The sequence below is a fragment of the Natrix helvetica genome (assembly GCF_964273705.1).
Source record: "Natrix helvetica genome assembly, chromosome: 4".
In the NCBI taxonomy this organism is placed as follows: domain Eukaryota; kingdom Metazoa; phylum Chordata; class Lepidosauria; order Squamata; family Natricidae; genus Natrix; species Natrix helvetica.
The window spans coordinates 126,071,081-126,087,054 of record NC_138550.1 but is presented as its reverse complement, the minus strand read 5'-3'; the positions used below and the strand labels follow the sequence as shown (position 1 = coordinate 126,087,054).

Below are 15,974 nucleotides of genomic sequence, written 5' to 3'. Positions count from 1 at the left end.
CCTCTTTTCCTGCTAGAATCTCTTATATGCATTTAATCAAATGCAAATTAAACATGTTAATGGTTGAATCATGCCTGTATCTTAGCATTTAGCGAAATGCAGGAACGTAAGAGACAACAAAGGCAACCACATTATTACTAGAATAAAAAATAAATAAAACCTAACTTAAATTTGGGTCTTCTCTAAAAGAGAGCTACTGCTAAAGGAACCTTAGGTATTTTTATTTATTTTATATCCCATCTTTATTTTTTTTACAAAGAACGTGGTGAACATATCCAACACATATTCTTCCTCCTATTTTTCTCACAACAACAACCCTGTGAGGTGAGTTGGGCTGAGAGAGAATGACTGGCCCAAGGTCACTCAGTTGGCTTTCATGACCAAGGCGGGATTTCAACTCACAGTCTCTTGCTTTCTAGTCTGGTGCCTTAATCACTAGACCAAACTGGCTATGATATGATTGGTTGAGGGTATGACTGGTTGAGAATGTTTTATGTACTTACCAAGGAGGATGAATATATATGACGTCCTGTGGTACTGCCTTCAAATGAGCGGTTGTTTCTTTTGCAAAAAGAACTTTAAGTTTTGGCTGAACGTCAACAATTTCTTTTATGACAGAACCATCAGCACAAATTCGCCCCAACTGATGACAGATAGCTATGCAAAGAGTGCATTCTTCATGCATTTCTAAGATCTTCACAATTAATACACCAGGTTTGCCACCTAGAAGTTAAGCAATAAAACACCATTAAGAATTGATGAAAACATATGAAAAGAAAATTTTCTAAAACTTCTCAGCTACAAATAAGAAATCAGAAATGAGTTTGCATGGACTTCTTTTAATTGCACTTTGTTTCTTCAGTAAAACAAAATTTTTATTTGTTACAGAACAGTTTATTCTTGTGCTTTTCAATAAACTTAAACATTAAATAATGTCATAACAAAATGGAACTATATTTAAGACAAAGCTATCCAAACATTTCCAATTATTTGACTTGTTAAAAACTGGCACGAAAAACATGTGCTAGAGACTTTCATAGGCTCGTAGTTTTTGCAGTTATGAGGCAATTTCCTGTATTTCTATCAAAACAAGACTCCTCAAAAGACTGAGACTATATCGACAGGCCTCATAATCTCACTTATGAAAAAAGTTAGCATCTAAGATGTTATCCTTACTCATCTTAGTAAAAAGAAAATTTTCTAATAAAGAAAATACTGCATAAATCGTGCAATAAAATCCCAAAGCAAGAGAAAACTAGTGTGTCACTATAATTTTATCCATTGTGAATATTTCATGAACTATTATAAACACCAACTTTAGTGAGTTACTTGATCATATGAAGAACAGACTACAGTTTCTGTGGACAGCAAAATTTATGTGCTTGCTCTTATATAAAAGCTGTATCCTGCTGTTCCCCTCCTTTCTCCCCTTATATTAGATTGTATTTTAATATTTGTGTATGAAACATAATGAAGATATTTATTTTAAAAAGCTGTCCAACGAAGGAAAAACAAAAAAACACATCTGACACCTTGAAATATTAAAGCATTGGAAAAGATCTTCTGTGATGTTTGAATACGGTGTACCAGGATTTCTAAGTAACTAGAAAGTACAGCCAAGAAGGGGCTTAAAGCATAACATCAAAGAAAACCTGTTCCTGAAACTGCAGCTGCCCTATCAGTTAGGTTCTACATGGAACTCACAAGGCTAAGTTCTTGCCTGGAAGGCAATTCTTTTCACATACTTGTCTAGAATAAAAAAAAAAAAGATTACATGGCAAATGTGGAGGGAGAAATGTTGTAAAACCTAGAAGTATATCACTATGGAATAGAAGAAAGTTCTATCTAAAACTTAAAAATCCACCTGATGTTACTTACTCATTTCTAATCTGATTGTTGTATCTTACTTGTATTGCAAAAAATTCAAAATGGTCAGAGCAACTCATCTGCTCACCAAAGCCACTCTGCACTCATCTATATTGAGCATTGAACACTGCTTCATTCTCTCTCTCTCTCTCACACACACACACTCACTCACACTCACTCACTCACTCACCACCACCACCACTTTTACAAATTTGCTATGAGGAGAAAATGAAAAAAATTGAGAACATTTGTTACCTTTGAACTCTTGGATGAAAAGTAAGACATAAAGGAAACACATGTGTATATAAATCTTTATTTTCATTACTGATTTCATTAGTGGTAGAATTCCAATTAGCCCCACAACTGATTTCAATTTAAAGAAGTGAAGTAAGTGAAGTATGAATGACTAACTTGAAAAATGAATGTAAATACCTGTCATACTGTTCATTTCATAGGATACATATATGCTTATGTGAGCCCTTACATTGTTTTTAGCACTAGATAAAAATATTTGAAAATAAGTCTAAACTTATATTTAAAAAAATAAAAAATAAGCAAGGATGTGCAAAATATTATGCACAAAAGTCAGTCAATTTCAGCTGGCCTGTGTCAGAAAACATATTTGAACTAGGCATAGATATAAAACATGTTCCTGGCAGGAGTGATTGAGAAAAAGATAGGGCCATTTGCAGCAAGTAAATGGAGATTAACATTTTGGTGTAGTGGTTAAGGCATCAGGCTAGAAACTGGGAGACTCTGAGTTCTAGTCCTGCCTTAGGTATGAAACCAGCTGATGACCTTGGGTCAGTCACTCTATCTCAGTCCCAGGAAAGAGATAACGGCAAATCCCTTCTGAAAATGCTGCCAGGGAAACTGCAAACACTTGTTGCCAAAGTTTAAAAAAACAAACCACCTGACCTGAAGGCATTTTTTTAAGGGCTCTGCAGAGATTATTTGGTAGATTAACCTGCAGCCCACGTAAAAGACAAAGCGAGAGAGATGGTAAAATATATTCAGCCTTCCCTTACATATCCCATAAGATTCCTGTTTTAAGATTCCTCTTCAACCAAATTTCCTGTTTTTGTTTTGAGTTGAAAATAACACTAATTCTGTGGTTTGTACACATTCCAAGAAACAAGAATTAGCAATCTTTCAAATATCTAGTAAAAGATAAACAGGGCAGTTTGTATGACTAGATTTGAAGTAAGTTTTCTCCATTTCTAGAATTGAGTCCAATCCGGTCCTCTACTCCTCTTCTGGTTGAATAGCACTGAATGGTACAATTAATTAGTTATGGAAAATAGATTATAGCAAACTGGGGACAAGTAATTTTTAGCATCTAGACTTCTTTTTAGAAATTCATACATTAATTATACCTCAAACTCAGTTTTACTGGCAGTTGCAAGTTAGTTTCTACCTTCTCAGAGGCAGCTTACACTTAAGGCATACCTTGATTGACTTAAGAGCTTTCAGGAAAAGGATGCTTGGGTGTGTATGTATATACTGTATAAAGGCAGACCATTCTAAATTAAGTCCGCTCTCAGCAGTTGCTTGATTTTGAATATATGTCAGGTTCAGGCTGCATTTAGCTATTCTAACATTCTCTCCTATATATATATATATAGGACAAACATATAAAAATCAATAAAAAGCAGCATTAAAAACAAAGAAATGACTATAATCAGCACAACATCCAATCAATACCTCACAATCAACACATTAAAGAGCTCTTATTAGTACTATGGTGCCAGCCATATCAAGCAGACAAAAGATTGAAGCAAAGAAACATACACAAAGCTAATTTCCATGGAGAAACCTAGAAATAATAACTAAAATTGACACTTCCATTAGCAAATTGGTATGAATCTGATTCATTCAGAAAGATTTGTTGCACTTGATCCTATTTGGCTTAGAAACTCTCATACATATTTCACCAATCTGCTATAAAAAAAGAATCCAAAATAGATCTCTTAACTCTGCCCCTTCTCCCTCATTCTACTATGTTTACTATTAGTTTTACATGATCCATATGGTGATAGCATTTTTTTCCCTTTCCAATGCAGGAAGTGAGCATCTGTCTTTGCTTCTCTGAGGAAGGACATGCTATTGCCAAATAACTGCAGCAATAACATTCTGGACTTCTAAATTATATCCTCTGAGAAGTTGACATATGCTCTAATGACAAATTGTTGTGGTATCAAAAGCAGCCATAAAAGATGGCCAGCTACTGTCATCTTGGTATTTTTTTTAATGACTATGAGCCTTGCAATCAAACAACTATGTGCATTCATAACAGAAATGACTGAGAAAGGCAAAGTAGCCTCCATAATTGGGAACTAGAGAACTTAACTAATAGACGGTGTTTTATAAGGAACTGCTGCCTTTCTAGCGAAAAGTGATATTTAAGCTGAAATACAAGACATTGCTCTTTCTAATGAAAAGAAATGGATGGAATTTTCTCCTCTCACTCTAAGCTATATTTATAGACACATATTGTTTTGGCCCCATTTGTATAGTTGAGAGCTAGTTCTGTTATACTGCTGAATGAGTAGACCTGGATTCTGTTAGATTTTGAGGTAAGAATCAATGTAAGAGAAGGGGAGGGAGGGAGGGAGGGAGGGAGGGAAGGAAAGAAGGAAGATTCAACTGATGTAAGCTATCAAATGTTTCCCTGTTCTAGCAAATAAAGGTTCTAGAGAGCAACTGAGGATTCGGAGCAGTTTACCCTCTAATTCCTCATGTTGTGATTATTCAATCAGATGATCTGAGTGATGACAAATTCTTGGCTTCTAATCTTGGCAAGCATTTTGGAGGTCCTTCTTTCACTCTAAAAATGACATTCAGAGCCCATTTTGGGTTCAGAGTGGGTCATTATAGATCTTTAACATAAACTAGATGAATATGGCATCGATTTGCTGCTCCTCTTCGGAAAGAAGCTCAATTTCTTTTACCTTCAATTTCTCCAAATACATAAAAAGCATCAGAAACCTTTCTTCTGAAGCCCAAGATTTCTGTTGCTAAGTGAAACATTTGTTAAGTAAGTTTTGCCCCATTTTACGACCTTTCTTGTCACAGTTATTGAGTGAATCACTGTGGTTGTTAGATTAGTAACACAGTTGTTAAGTGAATTTGGCTTCTACATTGACTTTGCTTGCCAGAAGGTTACAAAAGTGATAACATGACCCTAGAGGCAGTGCAACCGTCATAAATATGAGTCACTTGCCAAACATCTGAATTTTGATCATGTGACCATGGGGAATGCCGCAATGGTCATAAGTGTGAAAAATGGTCATAAGTCACTTTTTTCAGTGCCATTGTAATATTTAGTGAACAGTCACTAAATGAACTGTTGTAAATCGAGGATTACCTATATAACCAGAGTTATCCTACATAATATTATATCATAGATATTCTCTCAGCCAGATTACATACCTGAATTCTGACAAAATGTATTTATCTGTGGATATTTTAGTTTGAATTACAGTTCATTTATTCATTCAAGTTTTTAATAAAGCAAATTATCTACCAATTATTTAAAAATCCAATCAAAAATATACAATCTGATTTTAAACAATTGGATGTTGTTCCCCAGTATAACAAATGCACAGTTCTTTTGTTTCTCATGTTACTTAATCTCAAAGTCATATCTCTAAAAATGAAACAGTATAAATAACTACGATGCCACTTACCATTTGAAATAATATCATGATGTTACATTTTATCGTGCAAACAAAACAGGAATTATAGTGTTAACAACTAATTTTATAAAGACCTGAAATTCATCAAATCACTTCCAGACAATACAATATGAGACAATGAACATGACTTGACATGACTAATTGTGCTGTTGGCTTCTTCAGAGCAGATTTAGATCTTGGCAAAAAAAAAAAAAAGGCATGTCCATTTTCAATGAATGGAATGCTCACTACCCATGATCAATGGATATATAGATATTATTAATTCAGTGAATGCTAGTAGTAAATAATTTAGTGTTCCAGAGAATGGCAGATGTGTATGAGAATAATGAGATATTCTGGAATTCCAATTTTCTAAAGGCATTATAACTTGAATGACTGACATAACTGAAGGCCTTTTTATAGTCAAAGAAATAGATTTTTAAAATTAAAAGAGAGGACATTCCCATATCATTTACAGTGATTCCATCAAAACCATTGTCCATTTCAGTGACACCTTCATATAATCTTTATCTGGTGGTTTTGTTTTTCTCCAATGTTCTGATTTGGTTCCTTGTTCACTCATCATTTTTATCCCTCTTCACCTCTATGGATTTCTCCCTCATTTCTGATGTTGTTTTTCTTTTTCTTTTCCTTTAAAAAACAACTTCATTAGATTTGATATTATTCCATTTCCACAAGAACACAAAAAAGAAATATGCATCAAGTTGAAACAACGAATGTTACATTTGTGAAAGTATATGATTTTAAATGTCATAATGTCATTGTCTATCTTATTCTTTCTGTTCTTCTATACATACTTCTTTCCCTGGGAGAATGAAGGAACCTTTGGGAAAGCCAGGTCAGTATTTGGGAAAGTCCCAAGAAAAGCCCAGCAGCAAAAATAAATAAATAAATAAATTGGGTACTTCTTAAATTATCTTCCCTATAGAAATTGTTCCTTAGGAGAACTTTTCTGTGCTGAACATTTAGGATGGTTTCTTTCCAAAAATATAATCCTGTTAAGTCTGCAAAGCTTATCAATTATATAACAACATTCTTTCATTGTTCTTATTTTCTGTTGAAGGAGGTTACAGATACTTGTGCACAGGTGTACCAACTAAGCCAGAAGACATCTGGCAGGAGAAGCTTTTTAAACATAAAACCAATGACTCAATCCATAGAGAAAAAAGGGGAGTGTACACACATTGTACAAACTTAAGTAAGTGCTACTTTAAGCCTAATCATAAAAGCTTAGACTTAAAAAATGTTTACTTTTACTTAACTAGCACTTTACTTTCCGCAAATAAGATGTGAGAAAAAACTACAGGCATATAATCCTATTTGGAAGTCTATGATTTAAGATAAAGATATTGATATGTATTTTCTAGCTTCTTTTAAACACATCTCTTGGACTATTGTAAGGGCGACTAATTAACAAATGTGTTTGTATGTGCCTTACACAGAAAGATACAAAGTATACTTTTTTTCAATGACAAAAAAAAAGAGGTGATCAGAGGTTACGAAAGGAACACTGGAAATCTGCCATTCTCTGGAACTCTAAAATATTTACTTCCAGCATTCACTGAAATTGACAGCAATGATAAAATATCATGTTATTAAGATATTGGAGGGAGACAATTAAATAGTCTTATCAATATAAATAATCTAAATGGAGTATGGGTATTATTGCACCCCTAAAATGCAGACTTTCATGCAAAATAAGCAGCCAAATGGCATTGTCCTTTTTGTATTTCTTTAAACAAATAGCATGCACATTTCAGAGTTGGATCTTGGTCATACAGAGAAAGCTTGTGCAACATGTCAGATTCAAAAATAAAGAAGAACTTCATAGAACTCAAAGACACACGACTATCTGAAGCTTCTTAAAGTACAGATAATTTCAGAAAGAATAAAATTCTGGTTTAAGGAATTGTAGATCAGTCCTGTATCCTATCATTAATATGGGAGTACAATGTAAATCTACATTTTTACTCTTTTTTGAGAGGGAGAAGAAAATTCAATTTTTTTAAAAAAATGTGATAGCTAACTGAGAAACTTATACTCTTTTGCCCATTGACTATCTTCTGGCTCCTCCCTCCTCCCATATTTTCTTCTTCTCCGTTAATCAAATGTAAATATGTAATATATTTGATAATACCAACAAGTCCACCATGCCATCTGCCATCATCTGCAATTGGAACAAATAAGATACTGTGATAATGCTGTTGCAGAACAGCAAAAAGTTATCAAGCAATGGGAACACTGGACAATACATATCATGTTGTGACATCTTTGGGATTGTATGCATATCAGTGGCCACATTCACAATGCCCATGATACCTTTTACTGAAGTTGCATTACTGAAGTTTGAAATGATGGAACGAACATTTCCACCAGCTATATAATCACAAAGAATCTGATATACCACCTGTAGAACCACTCCACAACTTACACCTTCTTGATGAACTAGTACCAGAGGAGCTTCCAAACCCTGTGAACATCAAAGCAGATATGCTACTATTTAAGTAAAACAAAGCTGTTGGATGTGATGAGATCATAGCAGAAGCACTGAAGTCTCAAGATGACTCTTTATTATGACAATTGCACTTCCTAATTCAGTTGTTCTGTACTCCAGAACAAATACCAAGCACATGGAAGCAAGACAATTATCACATTCACAAAGCAAGCAATCCTAATCTCTATCTTTAGCAAAGAAGCCAGCTACAAATGAAAAAAACTGCTGTCCATAGTCAATAAAATACTGCGTAGACCATCCAACTCTAAATACAAAAAAAGGAGAAAAACTGGCTCATGAAGATCAAGATAGTTTTTGATATCTATGATATTTCACTATTGCAATAAGCAGCATGGGGGTGGGTGGGAGAGGACATTGGTGCTGTCACCGATGTTCTTGTTTACTCATCTACTGCTTATGGCAAAAGGTTAATATTATCTCTTTTCTGCTACCTCTTCAGTAGAGGGAGGAAGCTGGGAGCAAGTAGGGCTGTTTTGTTTGCTCCACGTTTTATCCAGCAGCAGGTCATGGGGAGTATCAACAATGATTTGTAAAGATTATTGAAGCTGCCATCCCCTTCAAGAAGAGTGTGAAGAGATTTCACAAGCAAGTATGCCGAACTTACTTGAGAAATAAAGGTCTTGCCTTTATTTTAACACCATGCACATTACTTTGTTGAGGCCTGGTATTTTACCAAAGGAGCAAAATTAACAAACATATTGGCCCAGATCAAGCATATATAAGAAACCAGACCATTCAAACAACCAATCAACAAAAGAACCAATCCATTGCTCGGAATTTAAATATAGCTCCAAACGAACAACCAACCAAACAACCAATTGAACACACTGGCACACAAGACATTTATAAGCTAAGGAGAATATGACAAGACAATCCTGCTGATGATGTTACCTAGTCTGGTAACGAAACGTTCAGAAACTAAATTGAAACAAGCTTGGAGAGCAAACCACTGCCAAAATCTAAAATCCGAGCTACAAGCTTTTCCATTATTTCAAAATAGCAGCCATTATTCAGTCTTTTCACTTCACCAGAGGAACACAATAAATCCCAGAAGCACTGAAATTATATTCAGCTAAGACTTGTGCACAACTACTTTTTGGTACCCAGCTATGACCTTACACTTCATAGTGCTCTTGAAAGTGTCCATTTCTATATTTCTAAGGGATATATTTCGGGTAACCACTTGCTTCCTACATGTAGTATTAAGGAAGGAGGGAGGGAAGGCAATCATTGGTTCATGGATCTGATTCATGGCATATTGTTTGAAGTTATTGTTATTTACCACAGCACTGAGTTATCTCCTTATTGAGGTCAATTACAAACCAATATTGTTCAGGACAATATTTCACAAAAACTTCAGCATCTCAGCTTTTCCAATGGATTCCTAATGATGGGTAATAAACTCAAGAGTTTGCACTCAGAGCATTTAAACAACATTTCAAAGACCAGAAAGTCCAACAGGATCAGTATGCTCTACCTAAGAACATTTTTCTGAGCAGTTAAACTTTTTTTTTTTTACAAACCAACAAGTTATTTGCATCACATAATTCATTCCAAATTCTGAAAAGTACTACCTTTAGCATATTTCAATGCTCTCTACACAACAGTTTTAGGGGGCTGATGAAAAAAAAACCTATGAGCTGAGACTGTACCCCAGTCCCCTGTGGACAAGGGACTGTTGAAACTTCAGTTCATGTCCTGTTGTACTGCAACACTTTACAAAGACTCAAGAACGGACCTTATAATTCCTTATCTGGTAAAACACCTGAGAAATTCCGATCTGATCTGAAACAGTTTCACATCAGATTTAGTCTGCTTGAACATAGCAACATTTTATTATGCTGCCTGTAAAATCAGGCACACTTTGATTATCCACTGACAAAGCTACCGTCAATTGTAATGTTTTATCTTGTTTGATTTTTACTTTTATTTGTAAAATGTGTTTGTTTGTAATTCTGTCAGTGACCAGAATTTTTTAAAAAGTATTAAAACGCAAGGTTGCAAATGTTTCAGTCAGTGGTATTACCAGTCCCGCTATATTAGGCTAAATCACGAATGCTTCTTTAACCAGAGATTAAAAACTGGAAACCTTCTAGGGGTATTTGGCAGTATAGTGATAAACCATCGTGAAAAAAGAAACCATGTGTTAACAATATTGCAACCAGTCAACAATAACTGATGAAACAAAAAATGCTGGCTGAGATGGTTTGGGCATATTTGCATAATAGATCCAGTTTGTTTGCCATAAAGTTACATGGGAACACAAAGATAGAAGGTTCAACCCAGGATATCAAGACAACTCTGGAAAGATTGTAACTGATCCAGATTAGACTTGAATCCATTACAGCAATGGATAGCACATTTTGGGCAAGGCATTATAGCAAATTCCCATGATTCTGTAGCTCCACAGTAGCACATTGGATATACTCAAGTTCATATACTTGCCAGTTAATCTATTTTTGCACTGTATTCTACGAGACTTAGGATAATTAGTAATGTTTACAATTAACATTTAAAAGCTACCGAACATATATGTTGAAAAGACATCACTGAGTGTAAATAAATATAAGTTTTTCATGTTTTTTCCTTCAAGAAGTAACACAAAATATTTATACATCAAACTTCTTAAATGCCTATCTCCCCCATAGAGGACTCTGGGTGATAAGCATATTATGATCCTCAAGCCTTGAAATCATACAGTTACGAAGTCATATCAATATAATTAAAATTGTTTAAAAATTATATTCTTCCAAATCATAGTAAAATATTATAGTACTTACCTGAAACTGTATCATGGTGAGAGGTACATTGATGCCTCCAAAAGTTTACTGCAGATCTCTTTCTATTTTGAAGTGTATTCAATCTTTCTGCTAGCCCACCCCTAGAGACAAAAGAAATTCCTTTTCAAATTCTCAAAATTCACTGATTTTCTCAAGGCTTTGTTAAATAAATGCAACACACAATTTCTAGAGTTCTTAGCAGCAGAAGAATATTGCAAAAATAGTTATGTGAATAGATTCATACAGTGTGTGTGTAATAAATCCTACATTTAATATAGGCAGTTTCAATATACAGTAAAAATAAGAATAAAAGGATACTCTTTGGGTCAGAATAATGTTCCACCTGAAGAGTGCAATTTCATTCAACACAAGTGTACTTTTGACCATTGCCCTACAGCATATTACTGGAAGACAAGTGACCACTGGTAAGGAATGTGTCCCAAAATACTCCTTGTGCATACTTGACCTCATGATTCATTTCTTAAGCTAGGTCAAGTGTGCACTTTCTGTAGTCTGAAAATTGTCCATAGCTGAAAAAGTTCTGTATTTGTAAAGGGAACAGCCTTCAAAACAATGTTATTAAAAGCAATTCTGAAACTTACTTATTTGCAAATAATATTCAATACTCTTGAAGCTAAGAACAAGAATTGCTCTGTCAGTTGCATGATTTAATAACTAATAATTCACTTCTTAAACATCAATTTCAGCTGTGATCCTATTTTAAATTACATCTGTGAAGAAAAATCTGTATTGAAGCCACACTAAAGACTTTTGCTTGATTGTCATATTTAAGTGAAACCTTGTATTATAAGTTCTGGAGTATTTTTGTGCCATAATATGTATTTTTATTAAGACAATGTTTCAAGTTTATGCCCTAACTACCAATGCAAAAGAGGAGATTGTTGATTTCTATGATTAAGTACAGTTTGAAATCGACATACAATTAAGACGTGCTGCTCATGATTGGAGATTGGAATGGCAAAGTTGCCATTCCAAAGTTGCAAACATTAGAGGAAAAGGTTAAGGTTTTCAAATTTTAAGGTTTCAAAAGTGTAAGACGCCCCCCCCCCCCGCCCCCCAGAAAACAGGATGAAAATCCGGGTGTGTCTTATACACTGAATACAGCATTTTTGGCTTCCTGAAACCCTGCATCCCATTTTTTGCAAAAATGGACATGCAGGGGGTTTGAGAGGCCTATAAAGTGCTTCTGGGAACTGGGGAGGGCAAAAATGTATGAAAAACATGCCTGAGTTTTGCAAAAACGAGGCGTGCAGAAGGTTTGGGAGACCTGTAGAGTGCTCTGGGGTCTGGGGAGGGCAAAAACCTTTTTTTAATTTACATCTTCAAAATCTTGGTGCATCTTATACTCTGGTGCGTCTTATACCTGAAAAATACGGTAACTCTAAAATTAATGTAGTTACTTTAAACAACTGATGCATACCTCAGCAATTTTCTTTTTTTTGCAGAATCTTCTGGAGTCTTCAAACTTTTTTCTATTTTTTTCTTAGGAGTTTGTAGAAGGGTCTGAGCAGATTTTAGCCAGTCAGTGGCTGATCTTCCTGTGTCTGTTTCAAACCCTACTCCAAAACAGAACTGGAACTTTTTAGGAAACTCTAAATTAGTAGCTTCTGTTTCTACATTGCTTCCTTCAAAATTGTCATCATCTGATGAATATTCTGAAATCTGTGGAGAAATTGTCAAGATAGAAAAAAAACATCTATTGAAAGAAGCTAATGAATTAGTGTAACTAACCAATAAAGATTTACAATCATGGAAATATATAATTCATCACCATATATCCAGAATGTGAGGACTCAACGTGACCAATGTAGCTATATTTTATTTATTTGTTGAAGGAAATAAAGTCCACCTTTCTGGTTCAAAAGTGACATACTTAACAATAGTTAAAAAAATATTGTTAGTATGCAACACAAGCAACACCCAAAATACGGTAGCTAACTTAAGGAATAAGAATCATTATTAACGAAAAATCATAGAAACAGACCTTATCCTGAACAACTGAACCTACATAGTTCAGGAATAGTAGTCCTCAATTCACAACAGTTCCTTTATGACTGTCCAAAGTTACAACGGAACTGAAAAAGTGACTTATGATAGTTTTTCACACTTATGACGATTGCAACATCCCCATCATCACATGATCAAAATTCAGATGCTTGGCAACTGACTCATGTTTATGAGGATTGCAGTGTCCCCAGGTCATGTAATCACATTTGTGACCTTCTGAGAAGCAAAGTCAAAGGGGAAGCCAGATTCATTTAACAACCATGTTACTAATTTAATCACTACAGTGAGCCACTTAACAATTGTGGCAAGAAAGGTTATAAAATGGGGCAAAACTCATTTAACGATTGTCTCACTTAACAAAAGAAAATTTGGGCTCAATTGTGGTCATACGTTAAGGAGTAACCAGTGTGTTTCCACTTTGCTGAATTACAAACATTGTAGCTACTGTACCAAGGTTGTGTAAGGCTAACTTATTATAAATGTCCAACTAAGATTCCACAGGTTTTCCCACTAGCCTTAAATACTGATCTTGGAACATGACATCCATTATTATACTACAGTCATTTCCAGTAATCATAAGCTTACTGGGAAACTTAACTATTTGAATGGTAACTGACCAAAAATGGTTTTGCCAAGAGCCTTTGTCAGAAAATAGTCTTAAATTTTAAACCAAGGAATATTTACATTTTTCATGCCATAGTAAAAAAGGTTATTTTATGTGCTGATTATATTTGGAAGTTATGAAAAGTGAAAATGAGCACAGTAGATGAGGAAATTTATATAGGGAAAGTAAAAAAAAATGTTTTTATAATGAGCTTATATTAAGAAACTGAGCAGTAGTCAGCATAGCTGGTGTAATAAAGAATTATTCATTTAAATGTGCTTTTTATTTATTTTAAGTAATCTCACATCTGAGAATATTCTAGTAGTATTCACAGCAACTGAACCTTCAAAGATGATCCTTGTGTAAATCTCATTATACAATCCAATCAAAATGGATTACTAAAACCTTTGTGACTATGACAAGATGAACTGAAGTTGAACTCCTAAATATCCAACTGCATGCTTAGACTATAAACTTCCTGTTTTCAAGGAAGAATAATTCCATCAAGAAAATCTAAGTTATGTTGATTGGCTTCCTGGTGTTTTTTAAAAAAAAACCTCCATGCTTTTAGCTCATCCTTAAAAAGCAATTGACAGACTTTACACAAATTGTATCATTTTAAAATATTTCATTTGTAGTGCAAATAATTATAGTATAAAATTACAAATCACAAATGATCACCATTGGTTTTAGAAATCAAGGTTCATATATTATTGCAGTGGGACTTCCTCATCAATATATAAGAAATAAAAATATTCTTTGGAAATTGGAAAATGAAAGAGAAACAAAGGAGTTCTGGAATTTTTTTTAAAAAAGAGTTAATTTCTTTTCACCTGTTTAATACATACACTGAAGCAAGTTTTACTCCTTTATTCATAGCAGTAGATAAATTATAATTTCTAAAAAAAAAATCTTCTGTGAGGGCTTATCAAGCAGGAGTGCCTTCAACAATCTTATTATTATTACGTAGATTACCCAAGTGAGACTTCCTTCCAAGAACTTGATTCTAGCTATATGCAAACTTCCCTTTGATAAAATGATTTCCTTTTTATTTACACCTTATCATTCCAAGATCACACTGAGAGCTTTTCCTGCCCATTTACTCTTCCTCTGATTAAGTTAATACCCAAATTGGTTACCATGAGTGAAATGCTAGATATACCAGTAGAATTAGAAAGCAGAAGCTAAATCTATGGACCACTGGAAGAGGCAGGATTAGAAATGATAACAAAGAGGTTCGAAGGTGGCTGTAATTAGCAACTTGGAACAGGATTAGAGCTAACAATTCTAACCACTGCGACACCATGATTCATATTACACTTCAGGTTTCATGGAATCTCTTCCTAATTATCTATTGACCCCTAATTATTTACACCACTAAAATAATTATTTAGACATAAAAGAGTTTCTCTGCAGGCCTACAACTCCATCTTTGAACTTAGCACAAGGCCTCTTTCAGCTATTAATCATAACATTCTATCATTATTCTATCAAACAGGCCTTTGGCAAGGCACAATATAACCCCTTGCTTCATCGTGAGTGACATCTTTTATTGTTAGCTTTTATGTTTTGTTGATTTTATTGTGATGTCTTTGTTTTGATTGTTGTGAGTCACATTTAACAGAAAGCAGCATACAGGTTTTATTATTACAGTTCATTGTACAGTCAGTCAGACAGGATTTGACATTTTTACCTACCTAATGAGTCCTTTTGAGGGACCTGGGATAAGCAGATAATGATGATAATTTTGTGAATATACATTCTGTCACAGATTATGTGGATTATACAAATGATGTCTTTAAACCAGTGAAATTTGAAAGTAGATACAACTCAAACATTCCAAATATGCTTAATAGTAGACTAGGCAACCATTAGATGGGAACAAAGAAAGACAGAAAAGTGTACTTCCTGCCATCTAGCAATTATCTGGAATTTCAACATTAAGATGTAGTATCCATTCTTAATATTCCATACATAAATGTTCTTCAGGAAATTTCACTAACATGATATCCTGTAACATTTTAGATCCATTGGGTCCATGACTTTAATTAATACAGTTAATTAAACTGGATATGGAATTATGGCAGCTGCAGGCCAACATTTCTGAACAGCACCCATGCATAATGTTCTGCACAGGTGTTAAGAATATAACAAAAAGCAGTGTATCAAATTAATATGTTAAACAATTTAGCAATAGCACTCAGACTTATATACCATCCCATAGTGCTTTACTCTCTGAGTGGTTTACAAATGTCAGCATATTGCTCCCAACAATATGCTGTTCAATACAGTGTTCATTTTACTGACCACAGAAAGATGGAAGGCTGAATCAACTTTCAGCAGATCAAGACTGAACTCCTGAACTTGGGCAGTTAGCCTGCAATACTGCATTCTAACCACTGCGCCATCATGGCTCATATTACACTTATTCATAAGTATAATAATAGTTCTTTCTTTAGCAAGAAAAGTCAGTTCAGAAGAAG

The 15,974-nt window shown here is 34.4% G+C and overlaps 1 protein-coding gene across 4 annotated transcripts in view; it reads right to left on the bottom strand.

Annotated features, from left to right (window-relative positions):
* Positions 1-15,974, bottom strand: part of SPIDR (scaffold protein involved in DNA repair) — a 178,006-nt gene that overhangs the window by 108,191 nt on the left and 53,841 nt on the right. For all 4 annotated transcript variants that reach the window (XR_014175424.1, XM_081953424.1, XM_081953425.1 and 1 more), the window contains 3 exons: positions 12,301-12,542; positions 10,860-10,960; positions 504-723 (listed from right to left, as the gene is read on the bottom strand). Coding sequence is in view for 3 of the 4 variants with exons in the window: in XM_081953424.1 (XP_081809550.1) it covers positions 504-723; positions 10,860-10,960; positions 12,301-12,542 (563 nt within the window). In the remaining variant the exon portion in view is untranslated. The remainder of the gene's footprint in view (positions 1-503; positions 724-10,859; positions 10,961-12,300; positions 12,543-15,974) is intronic.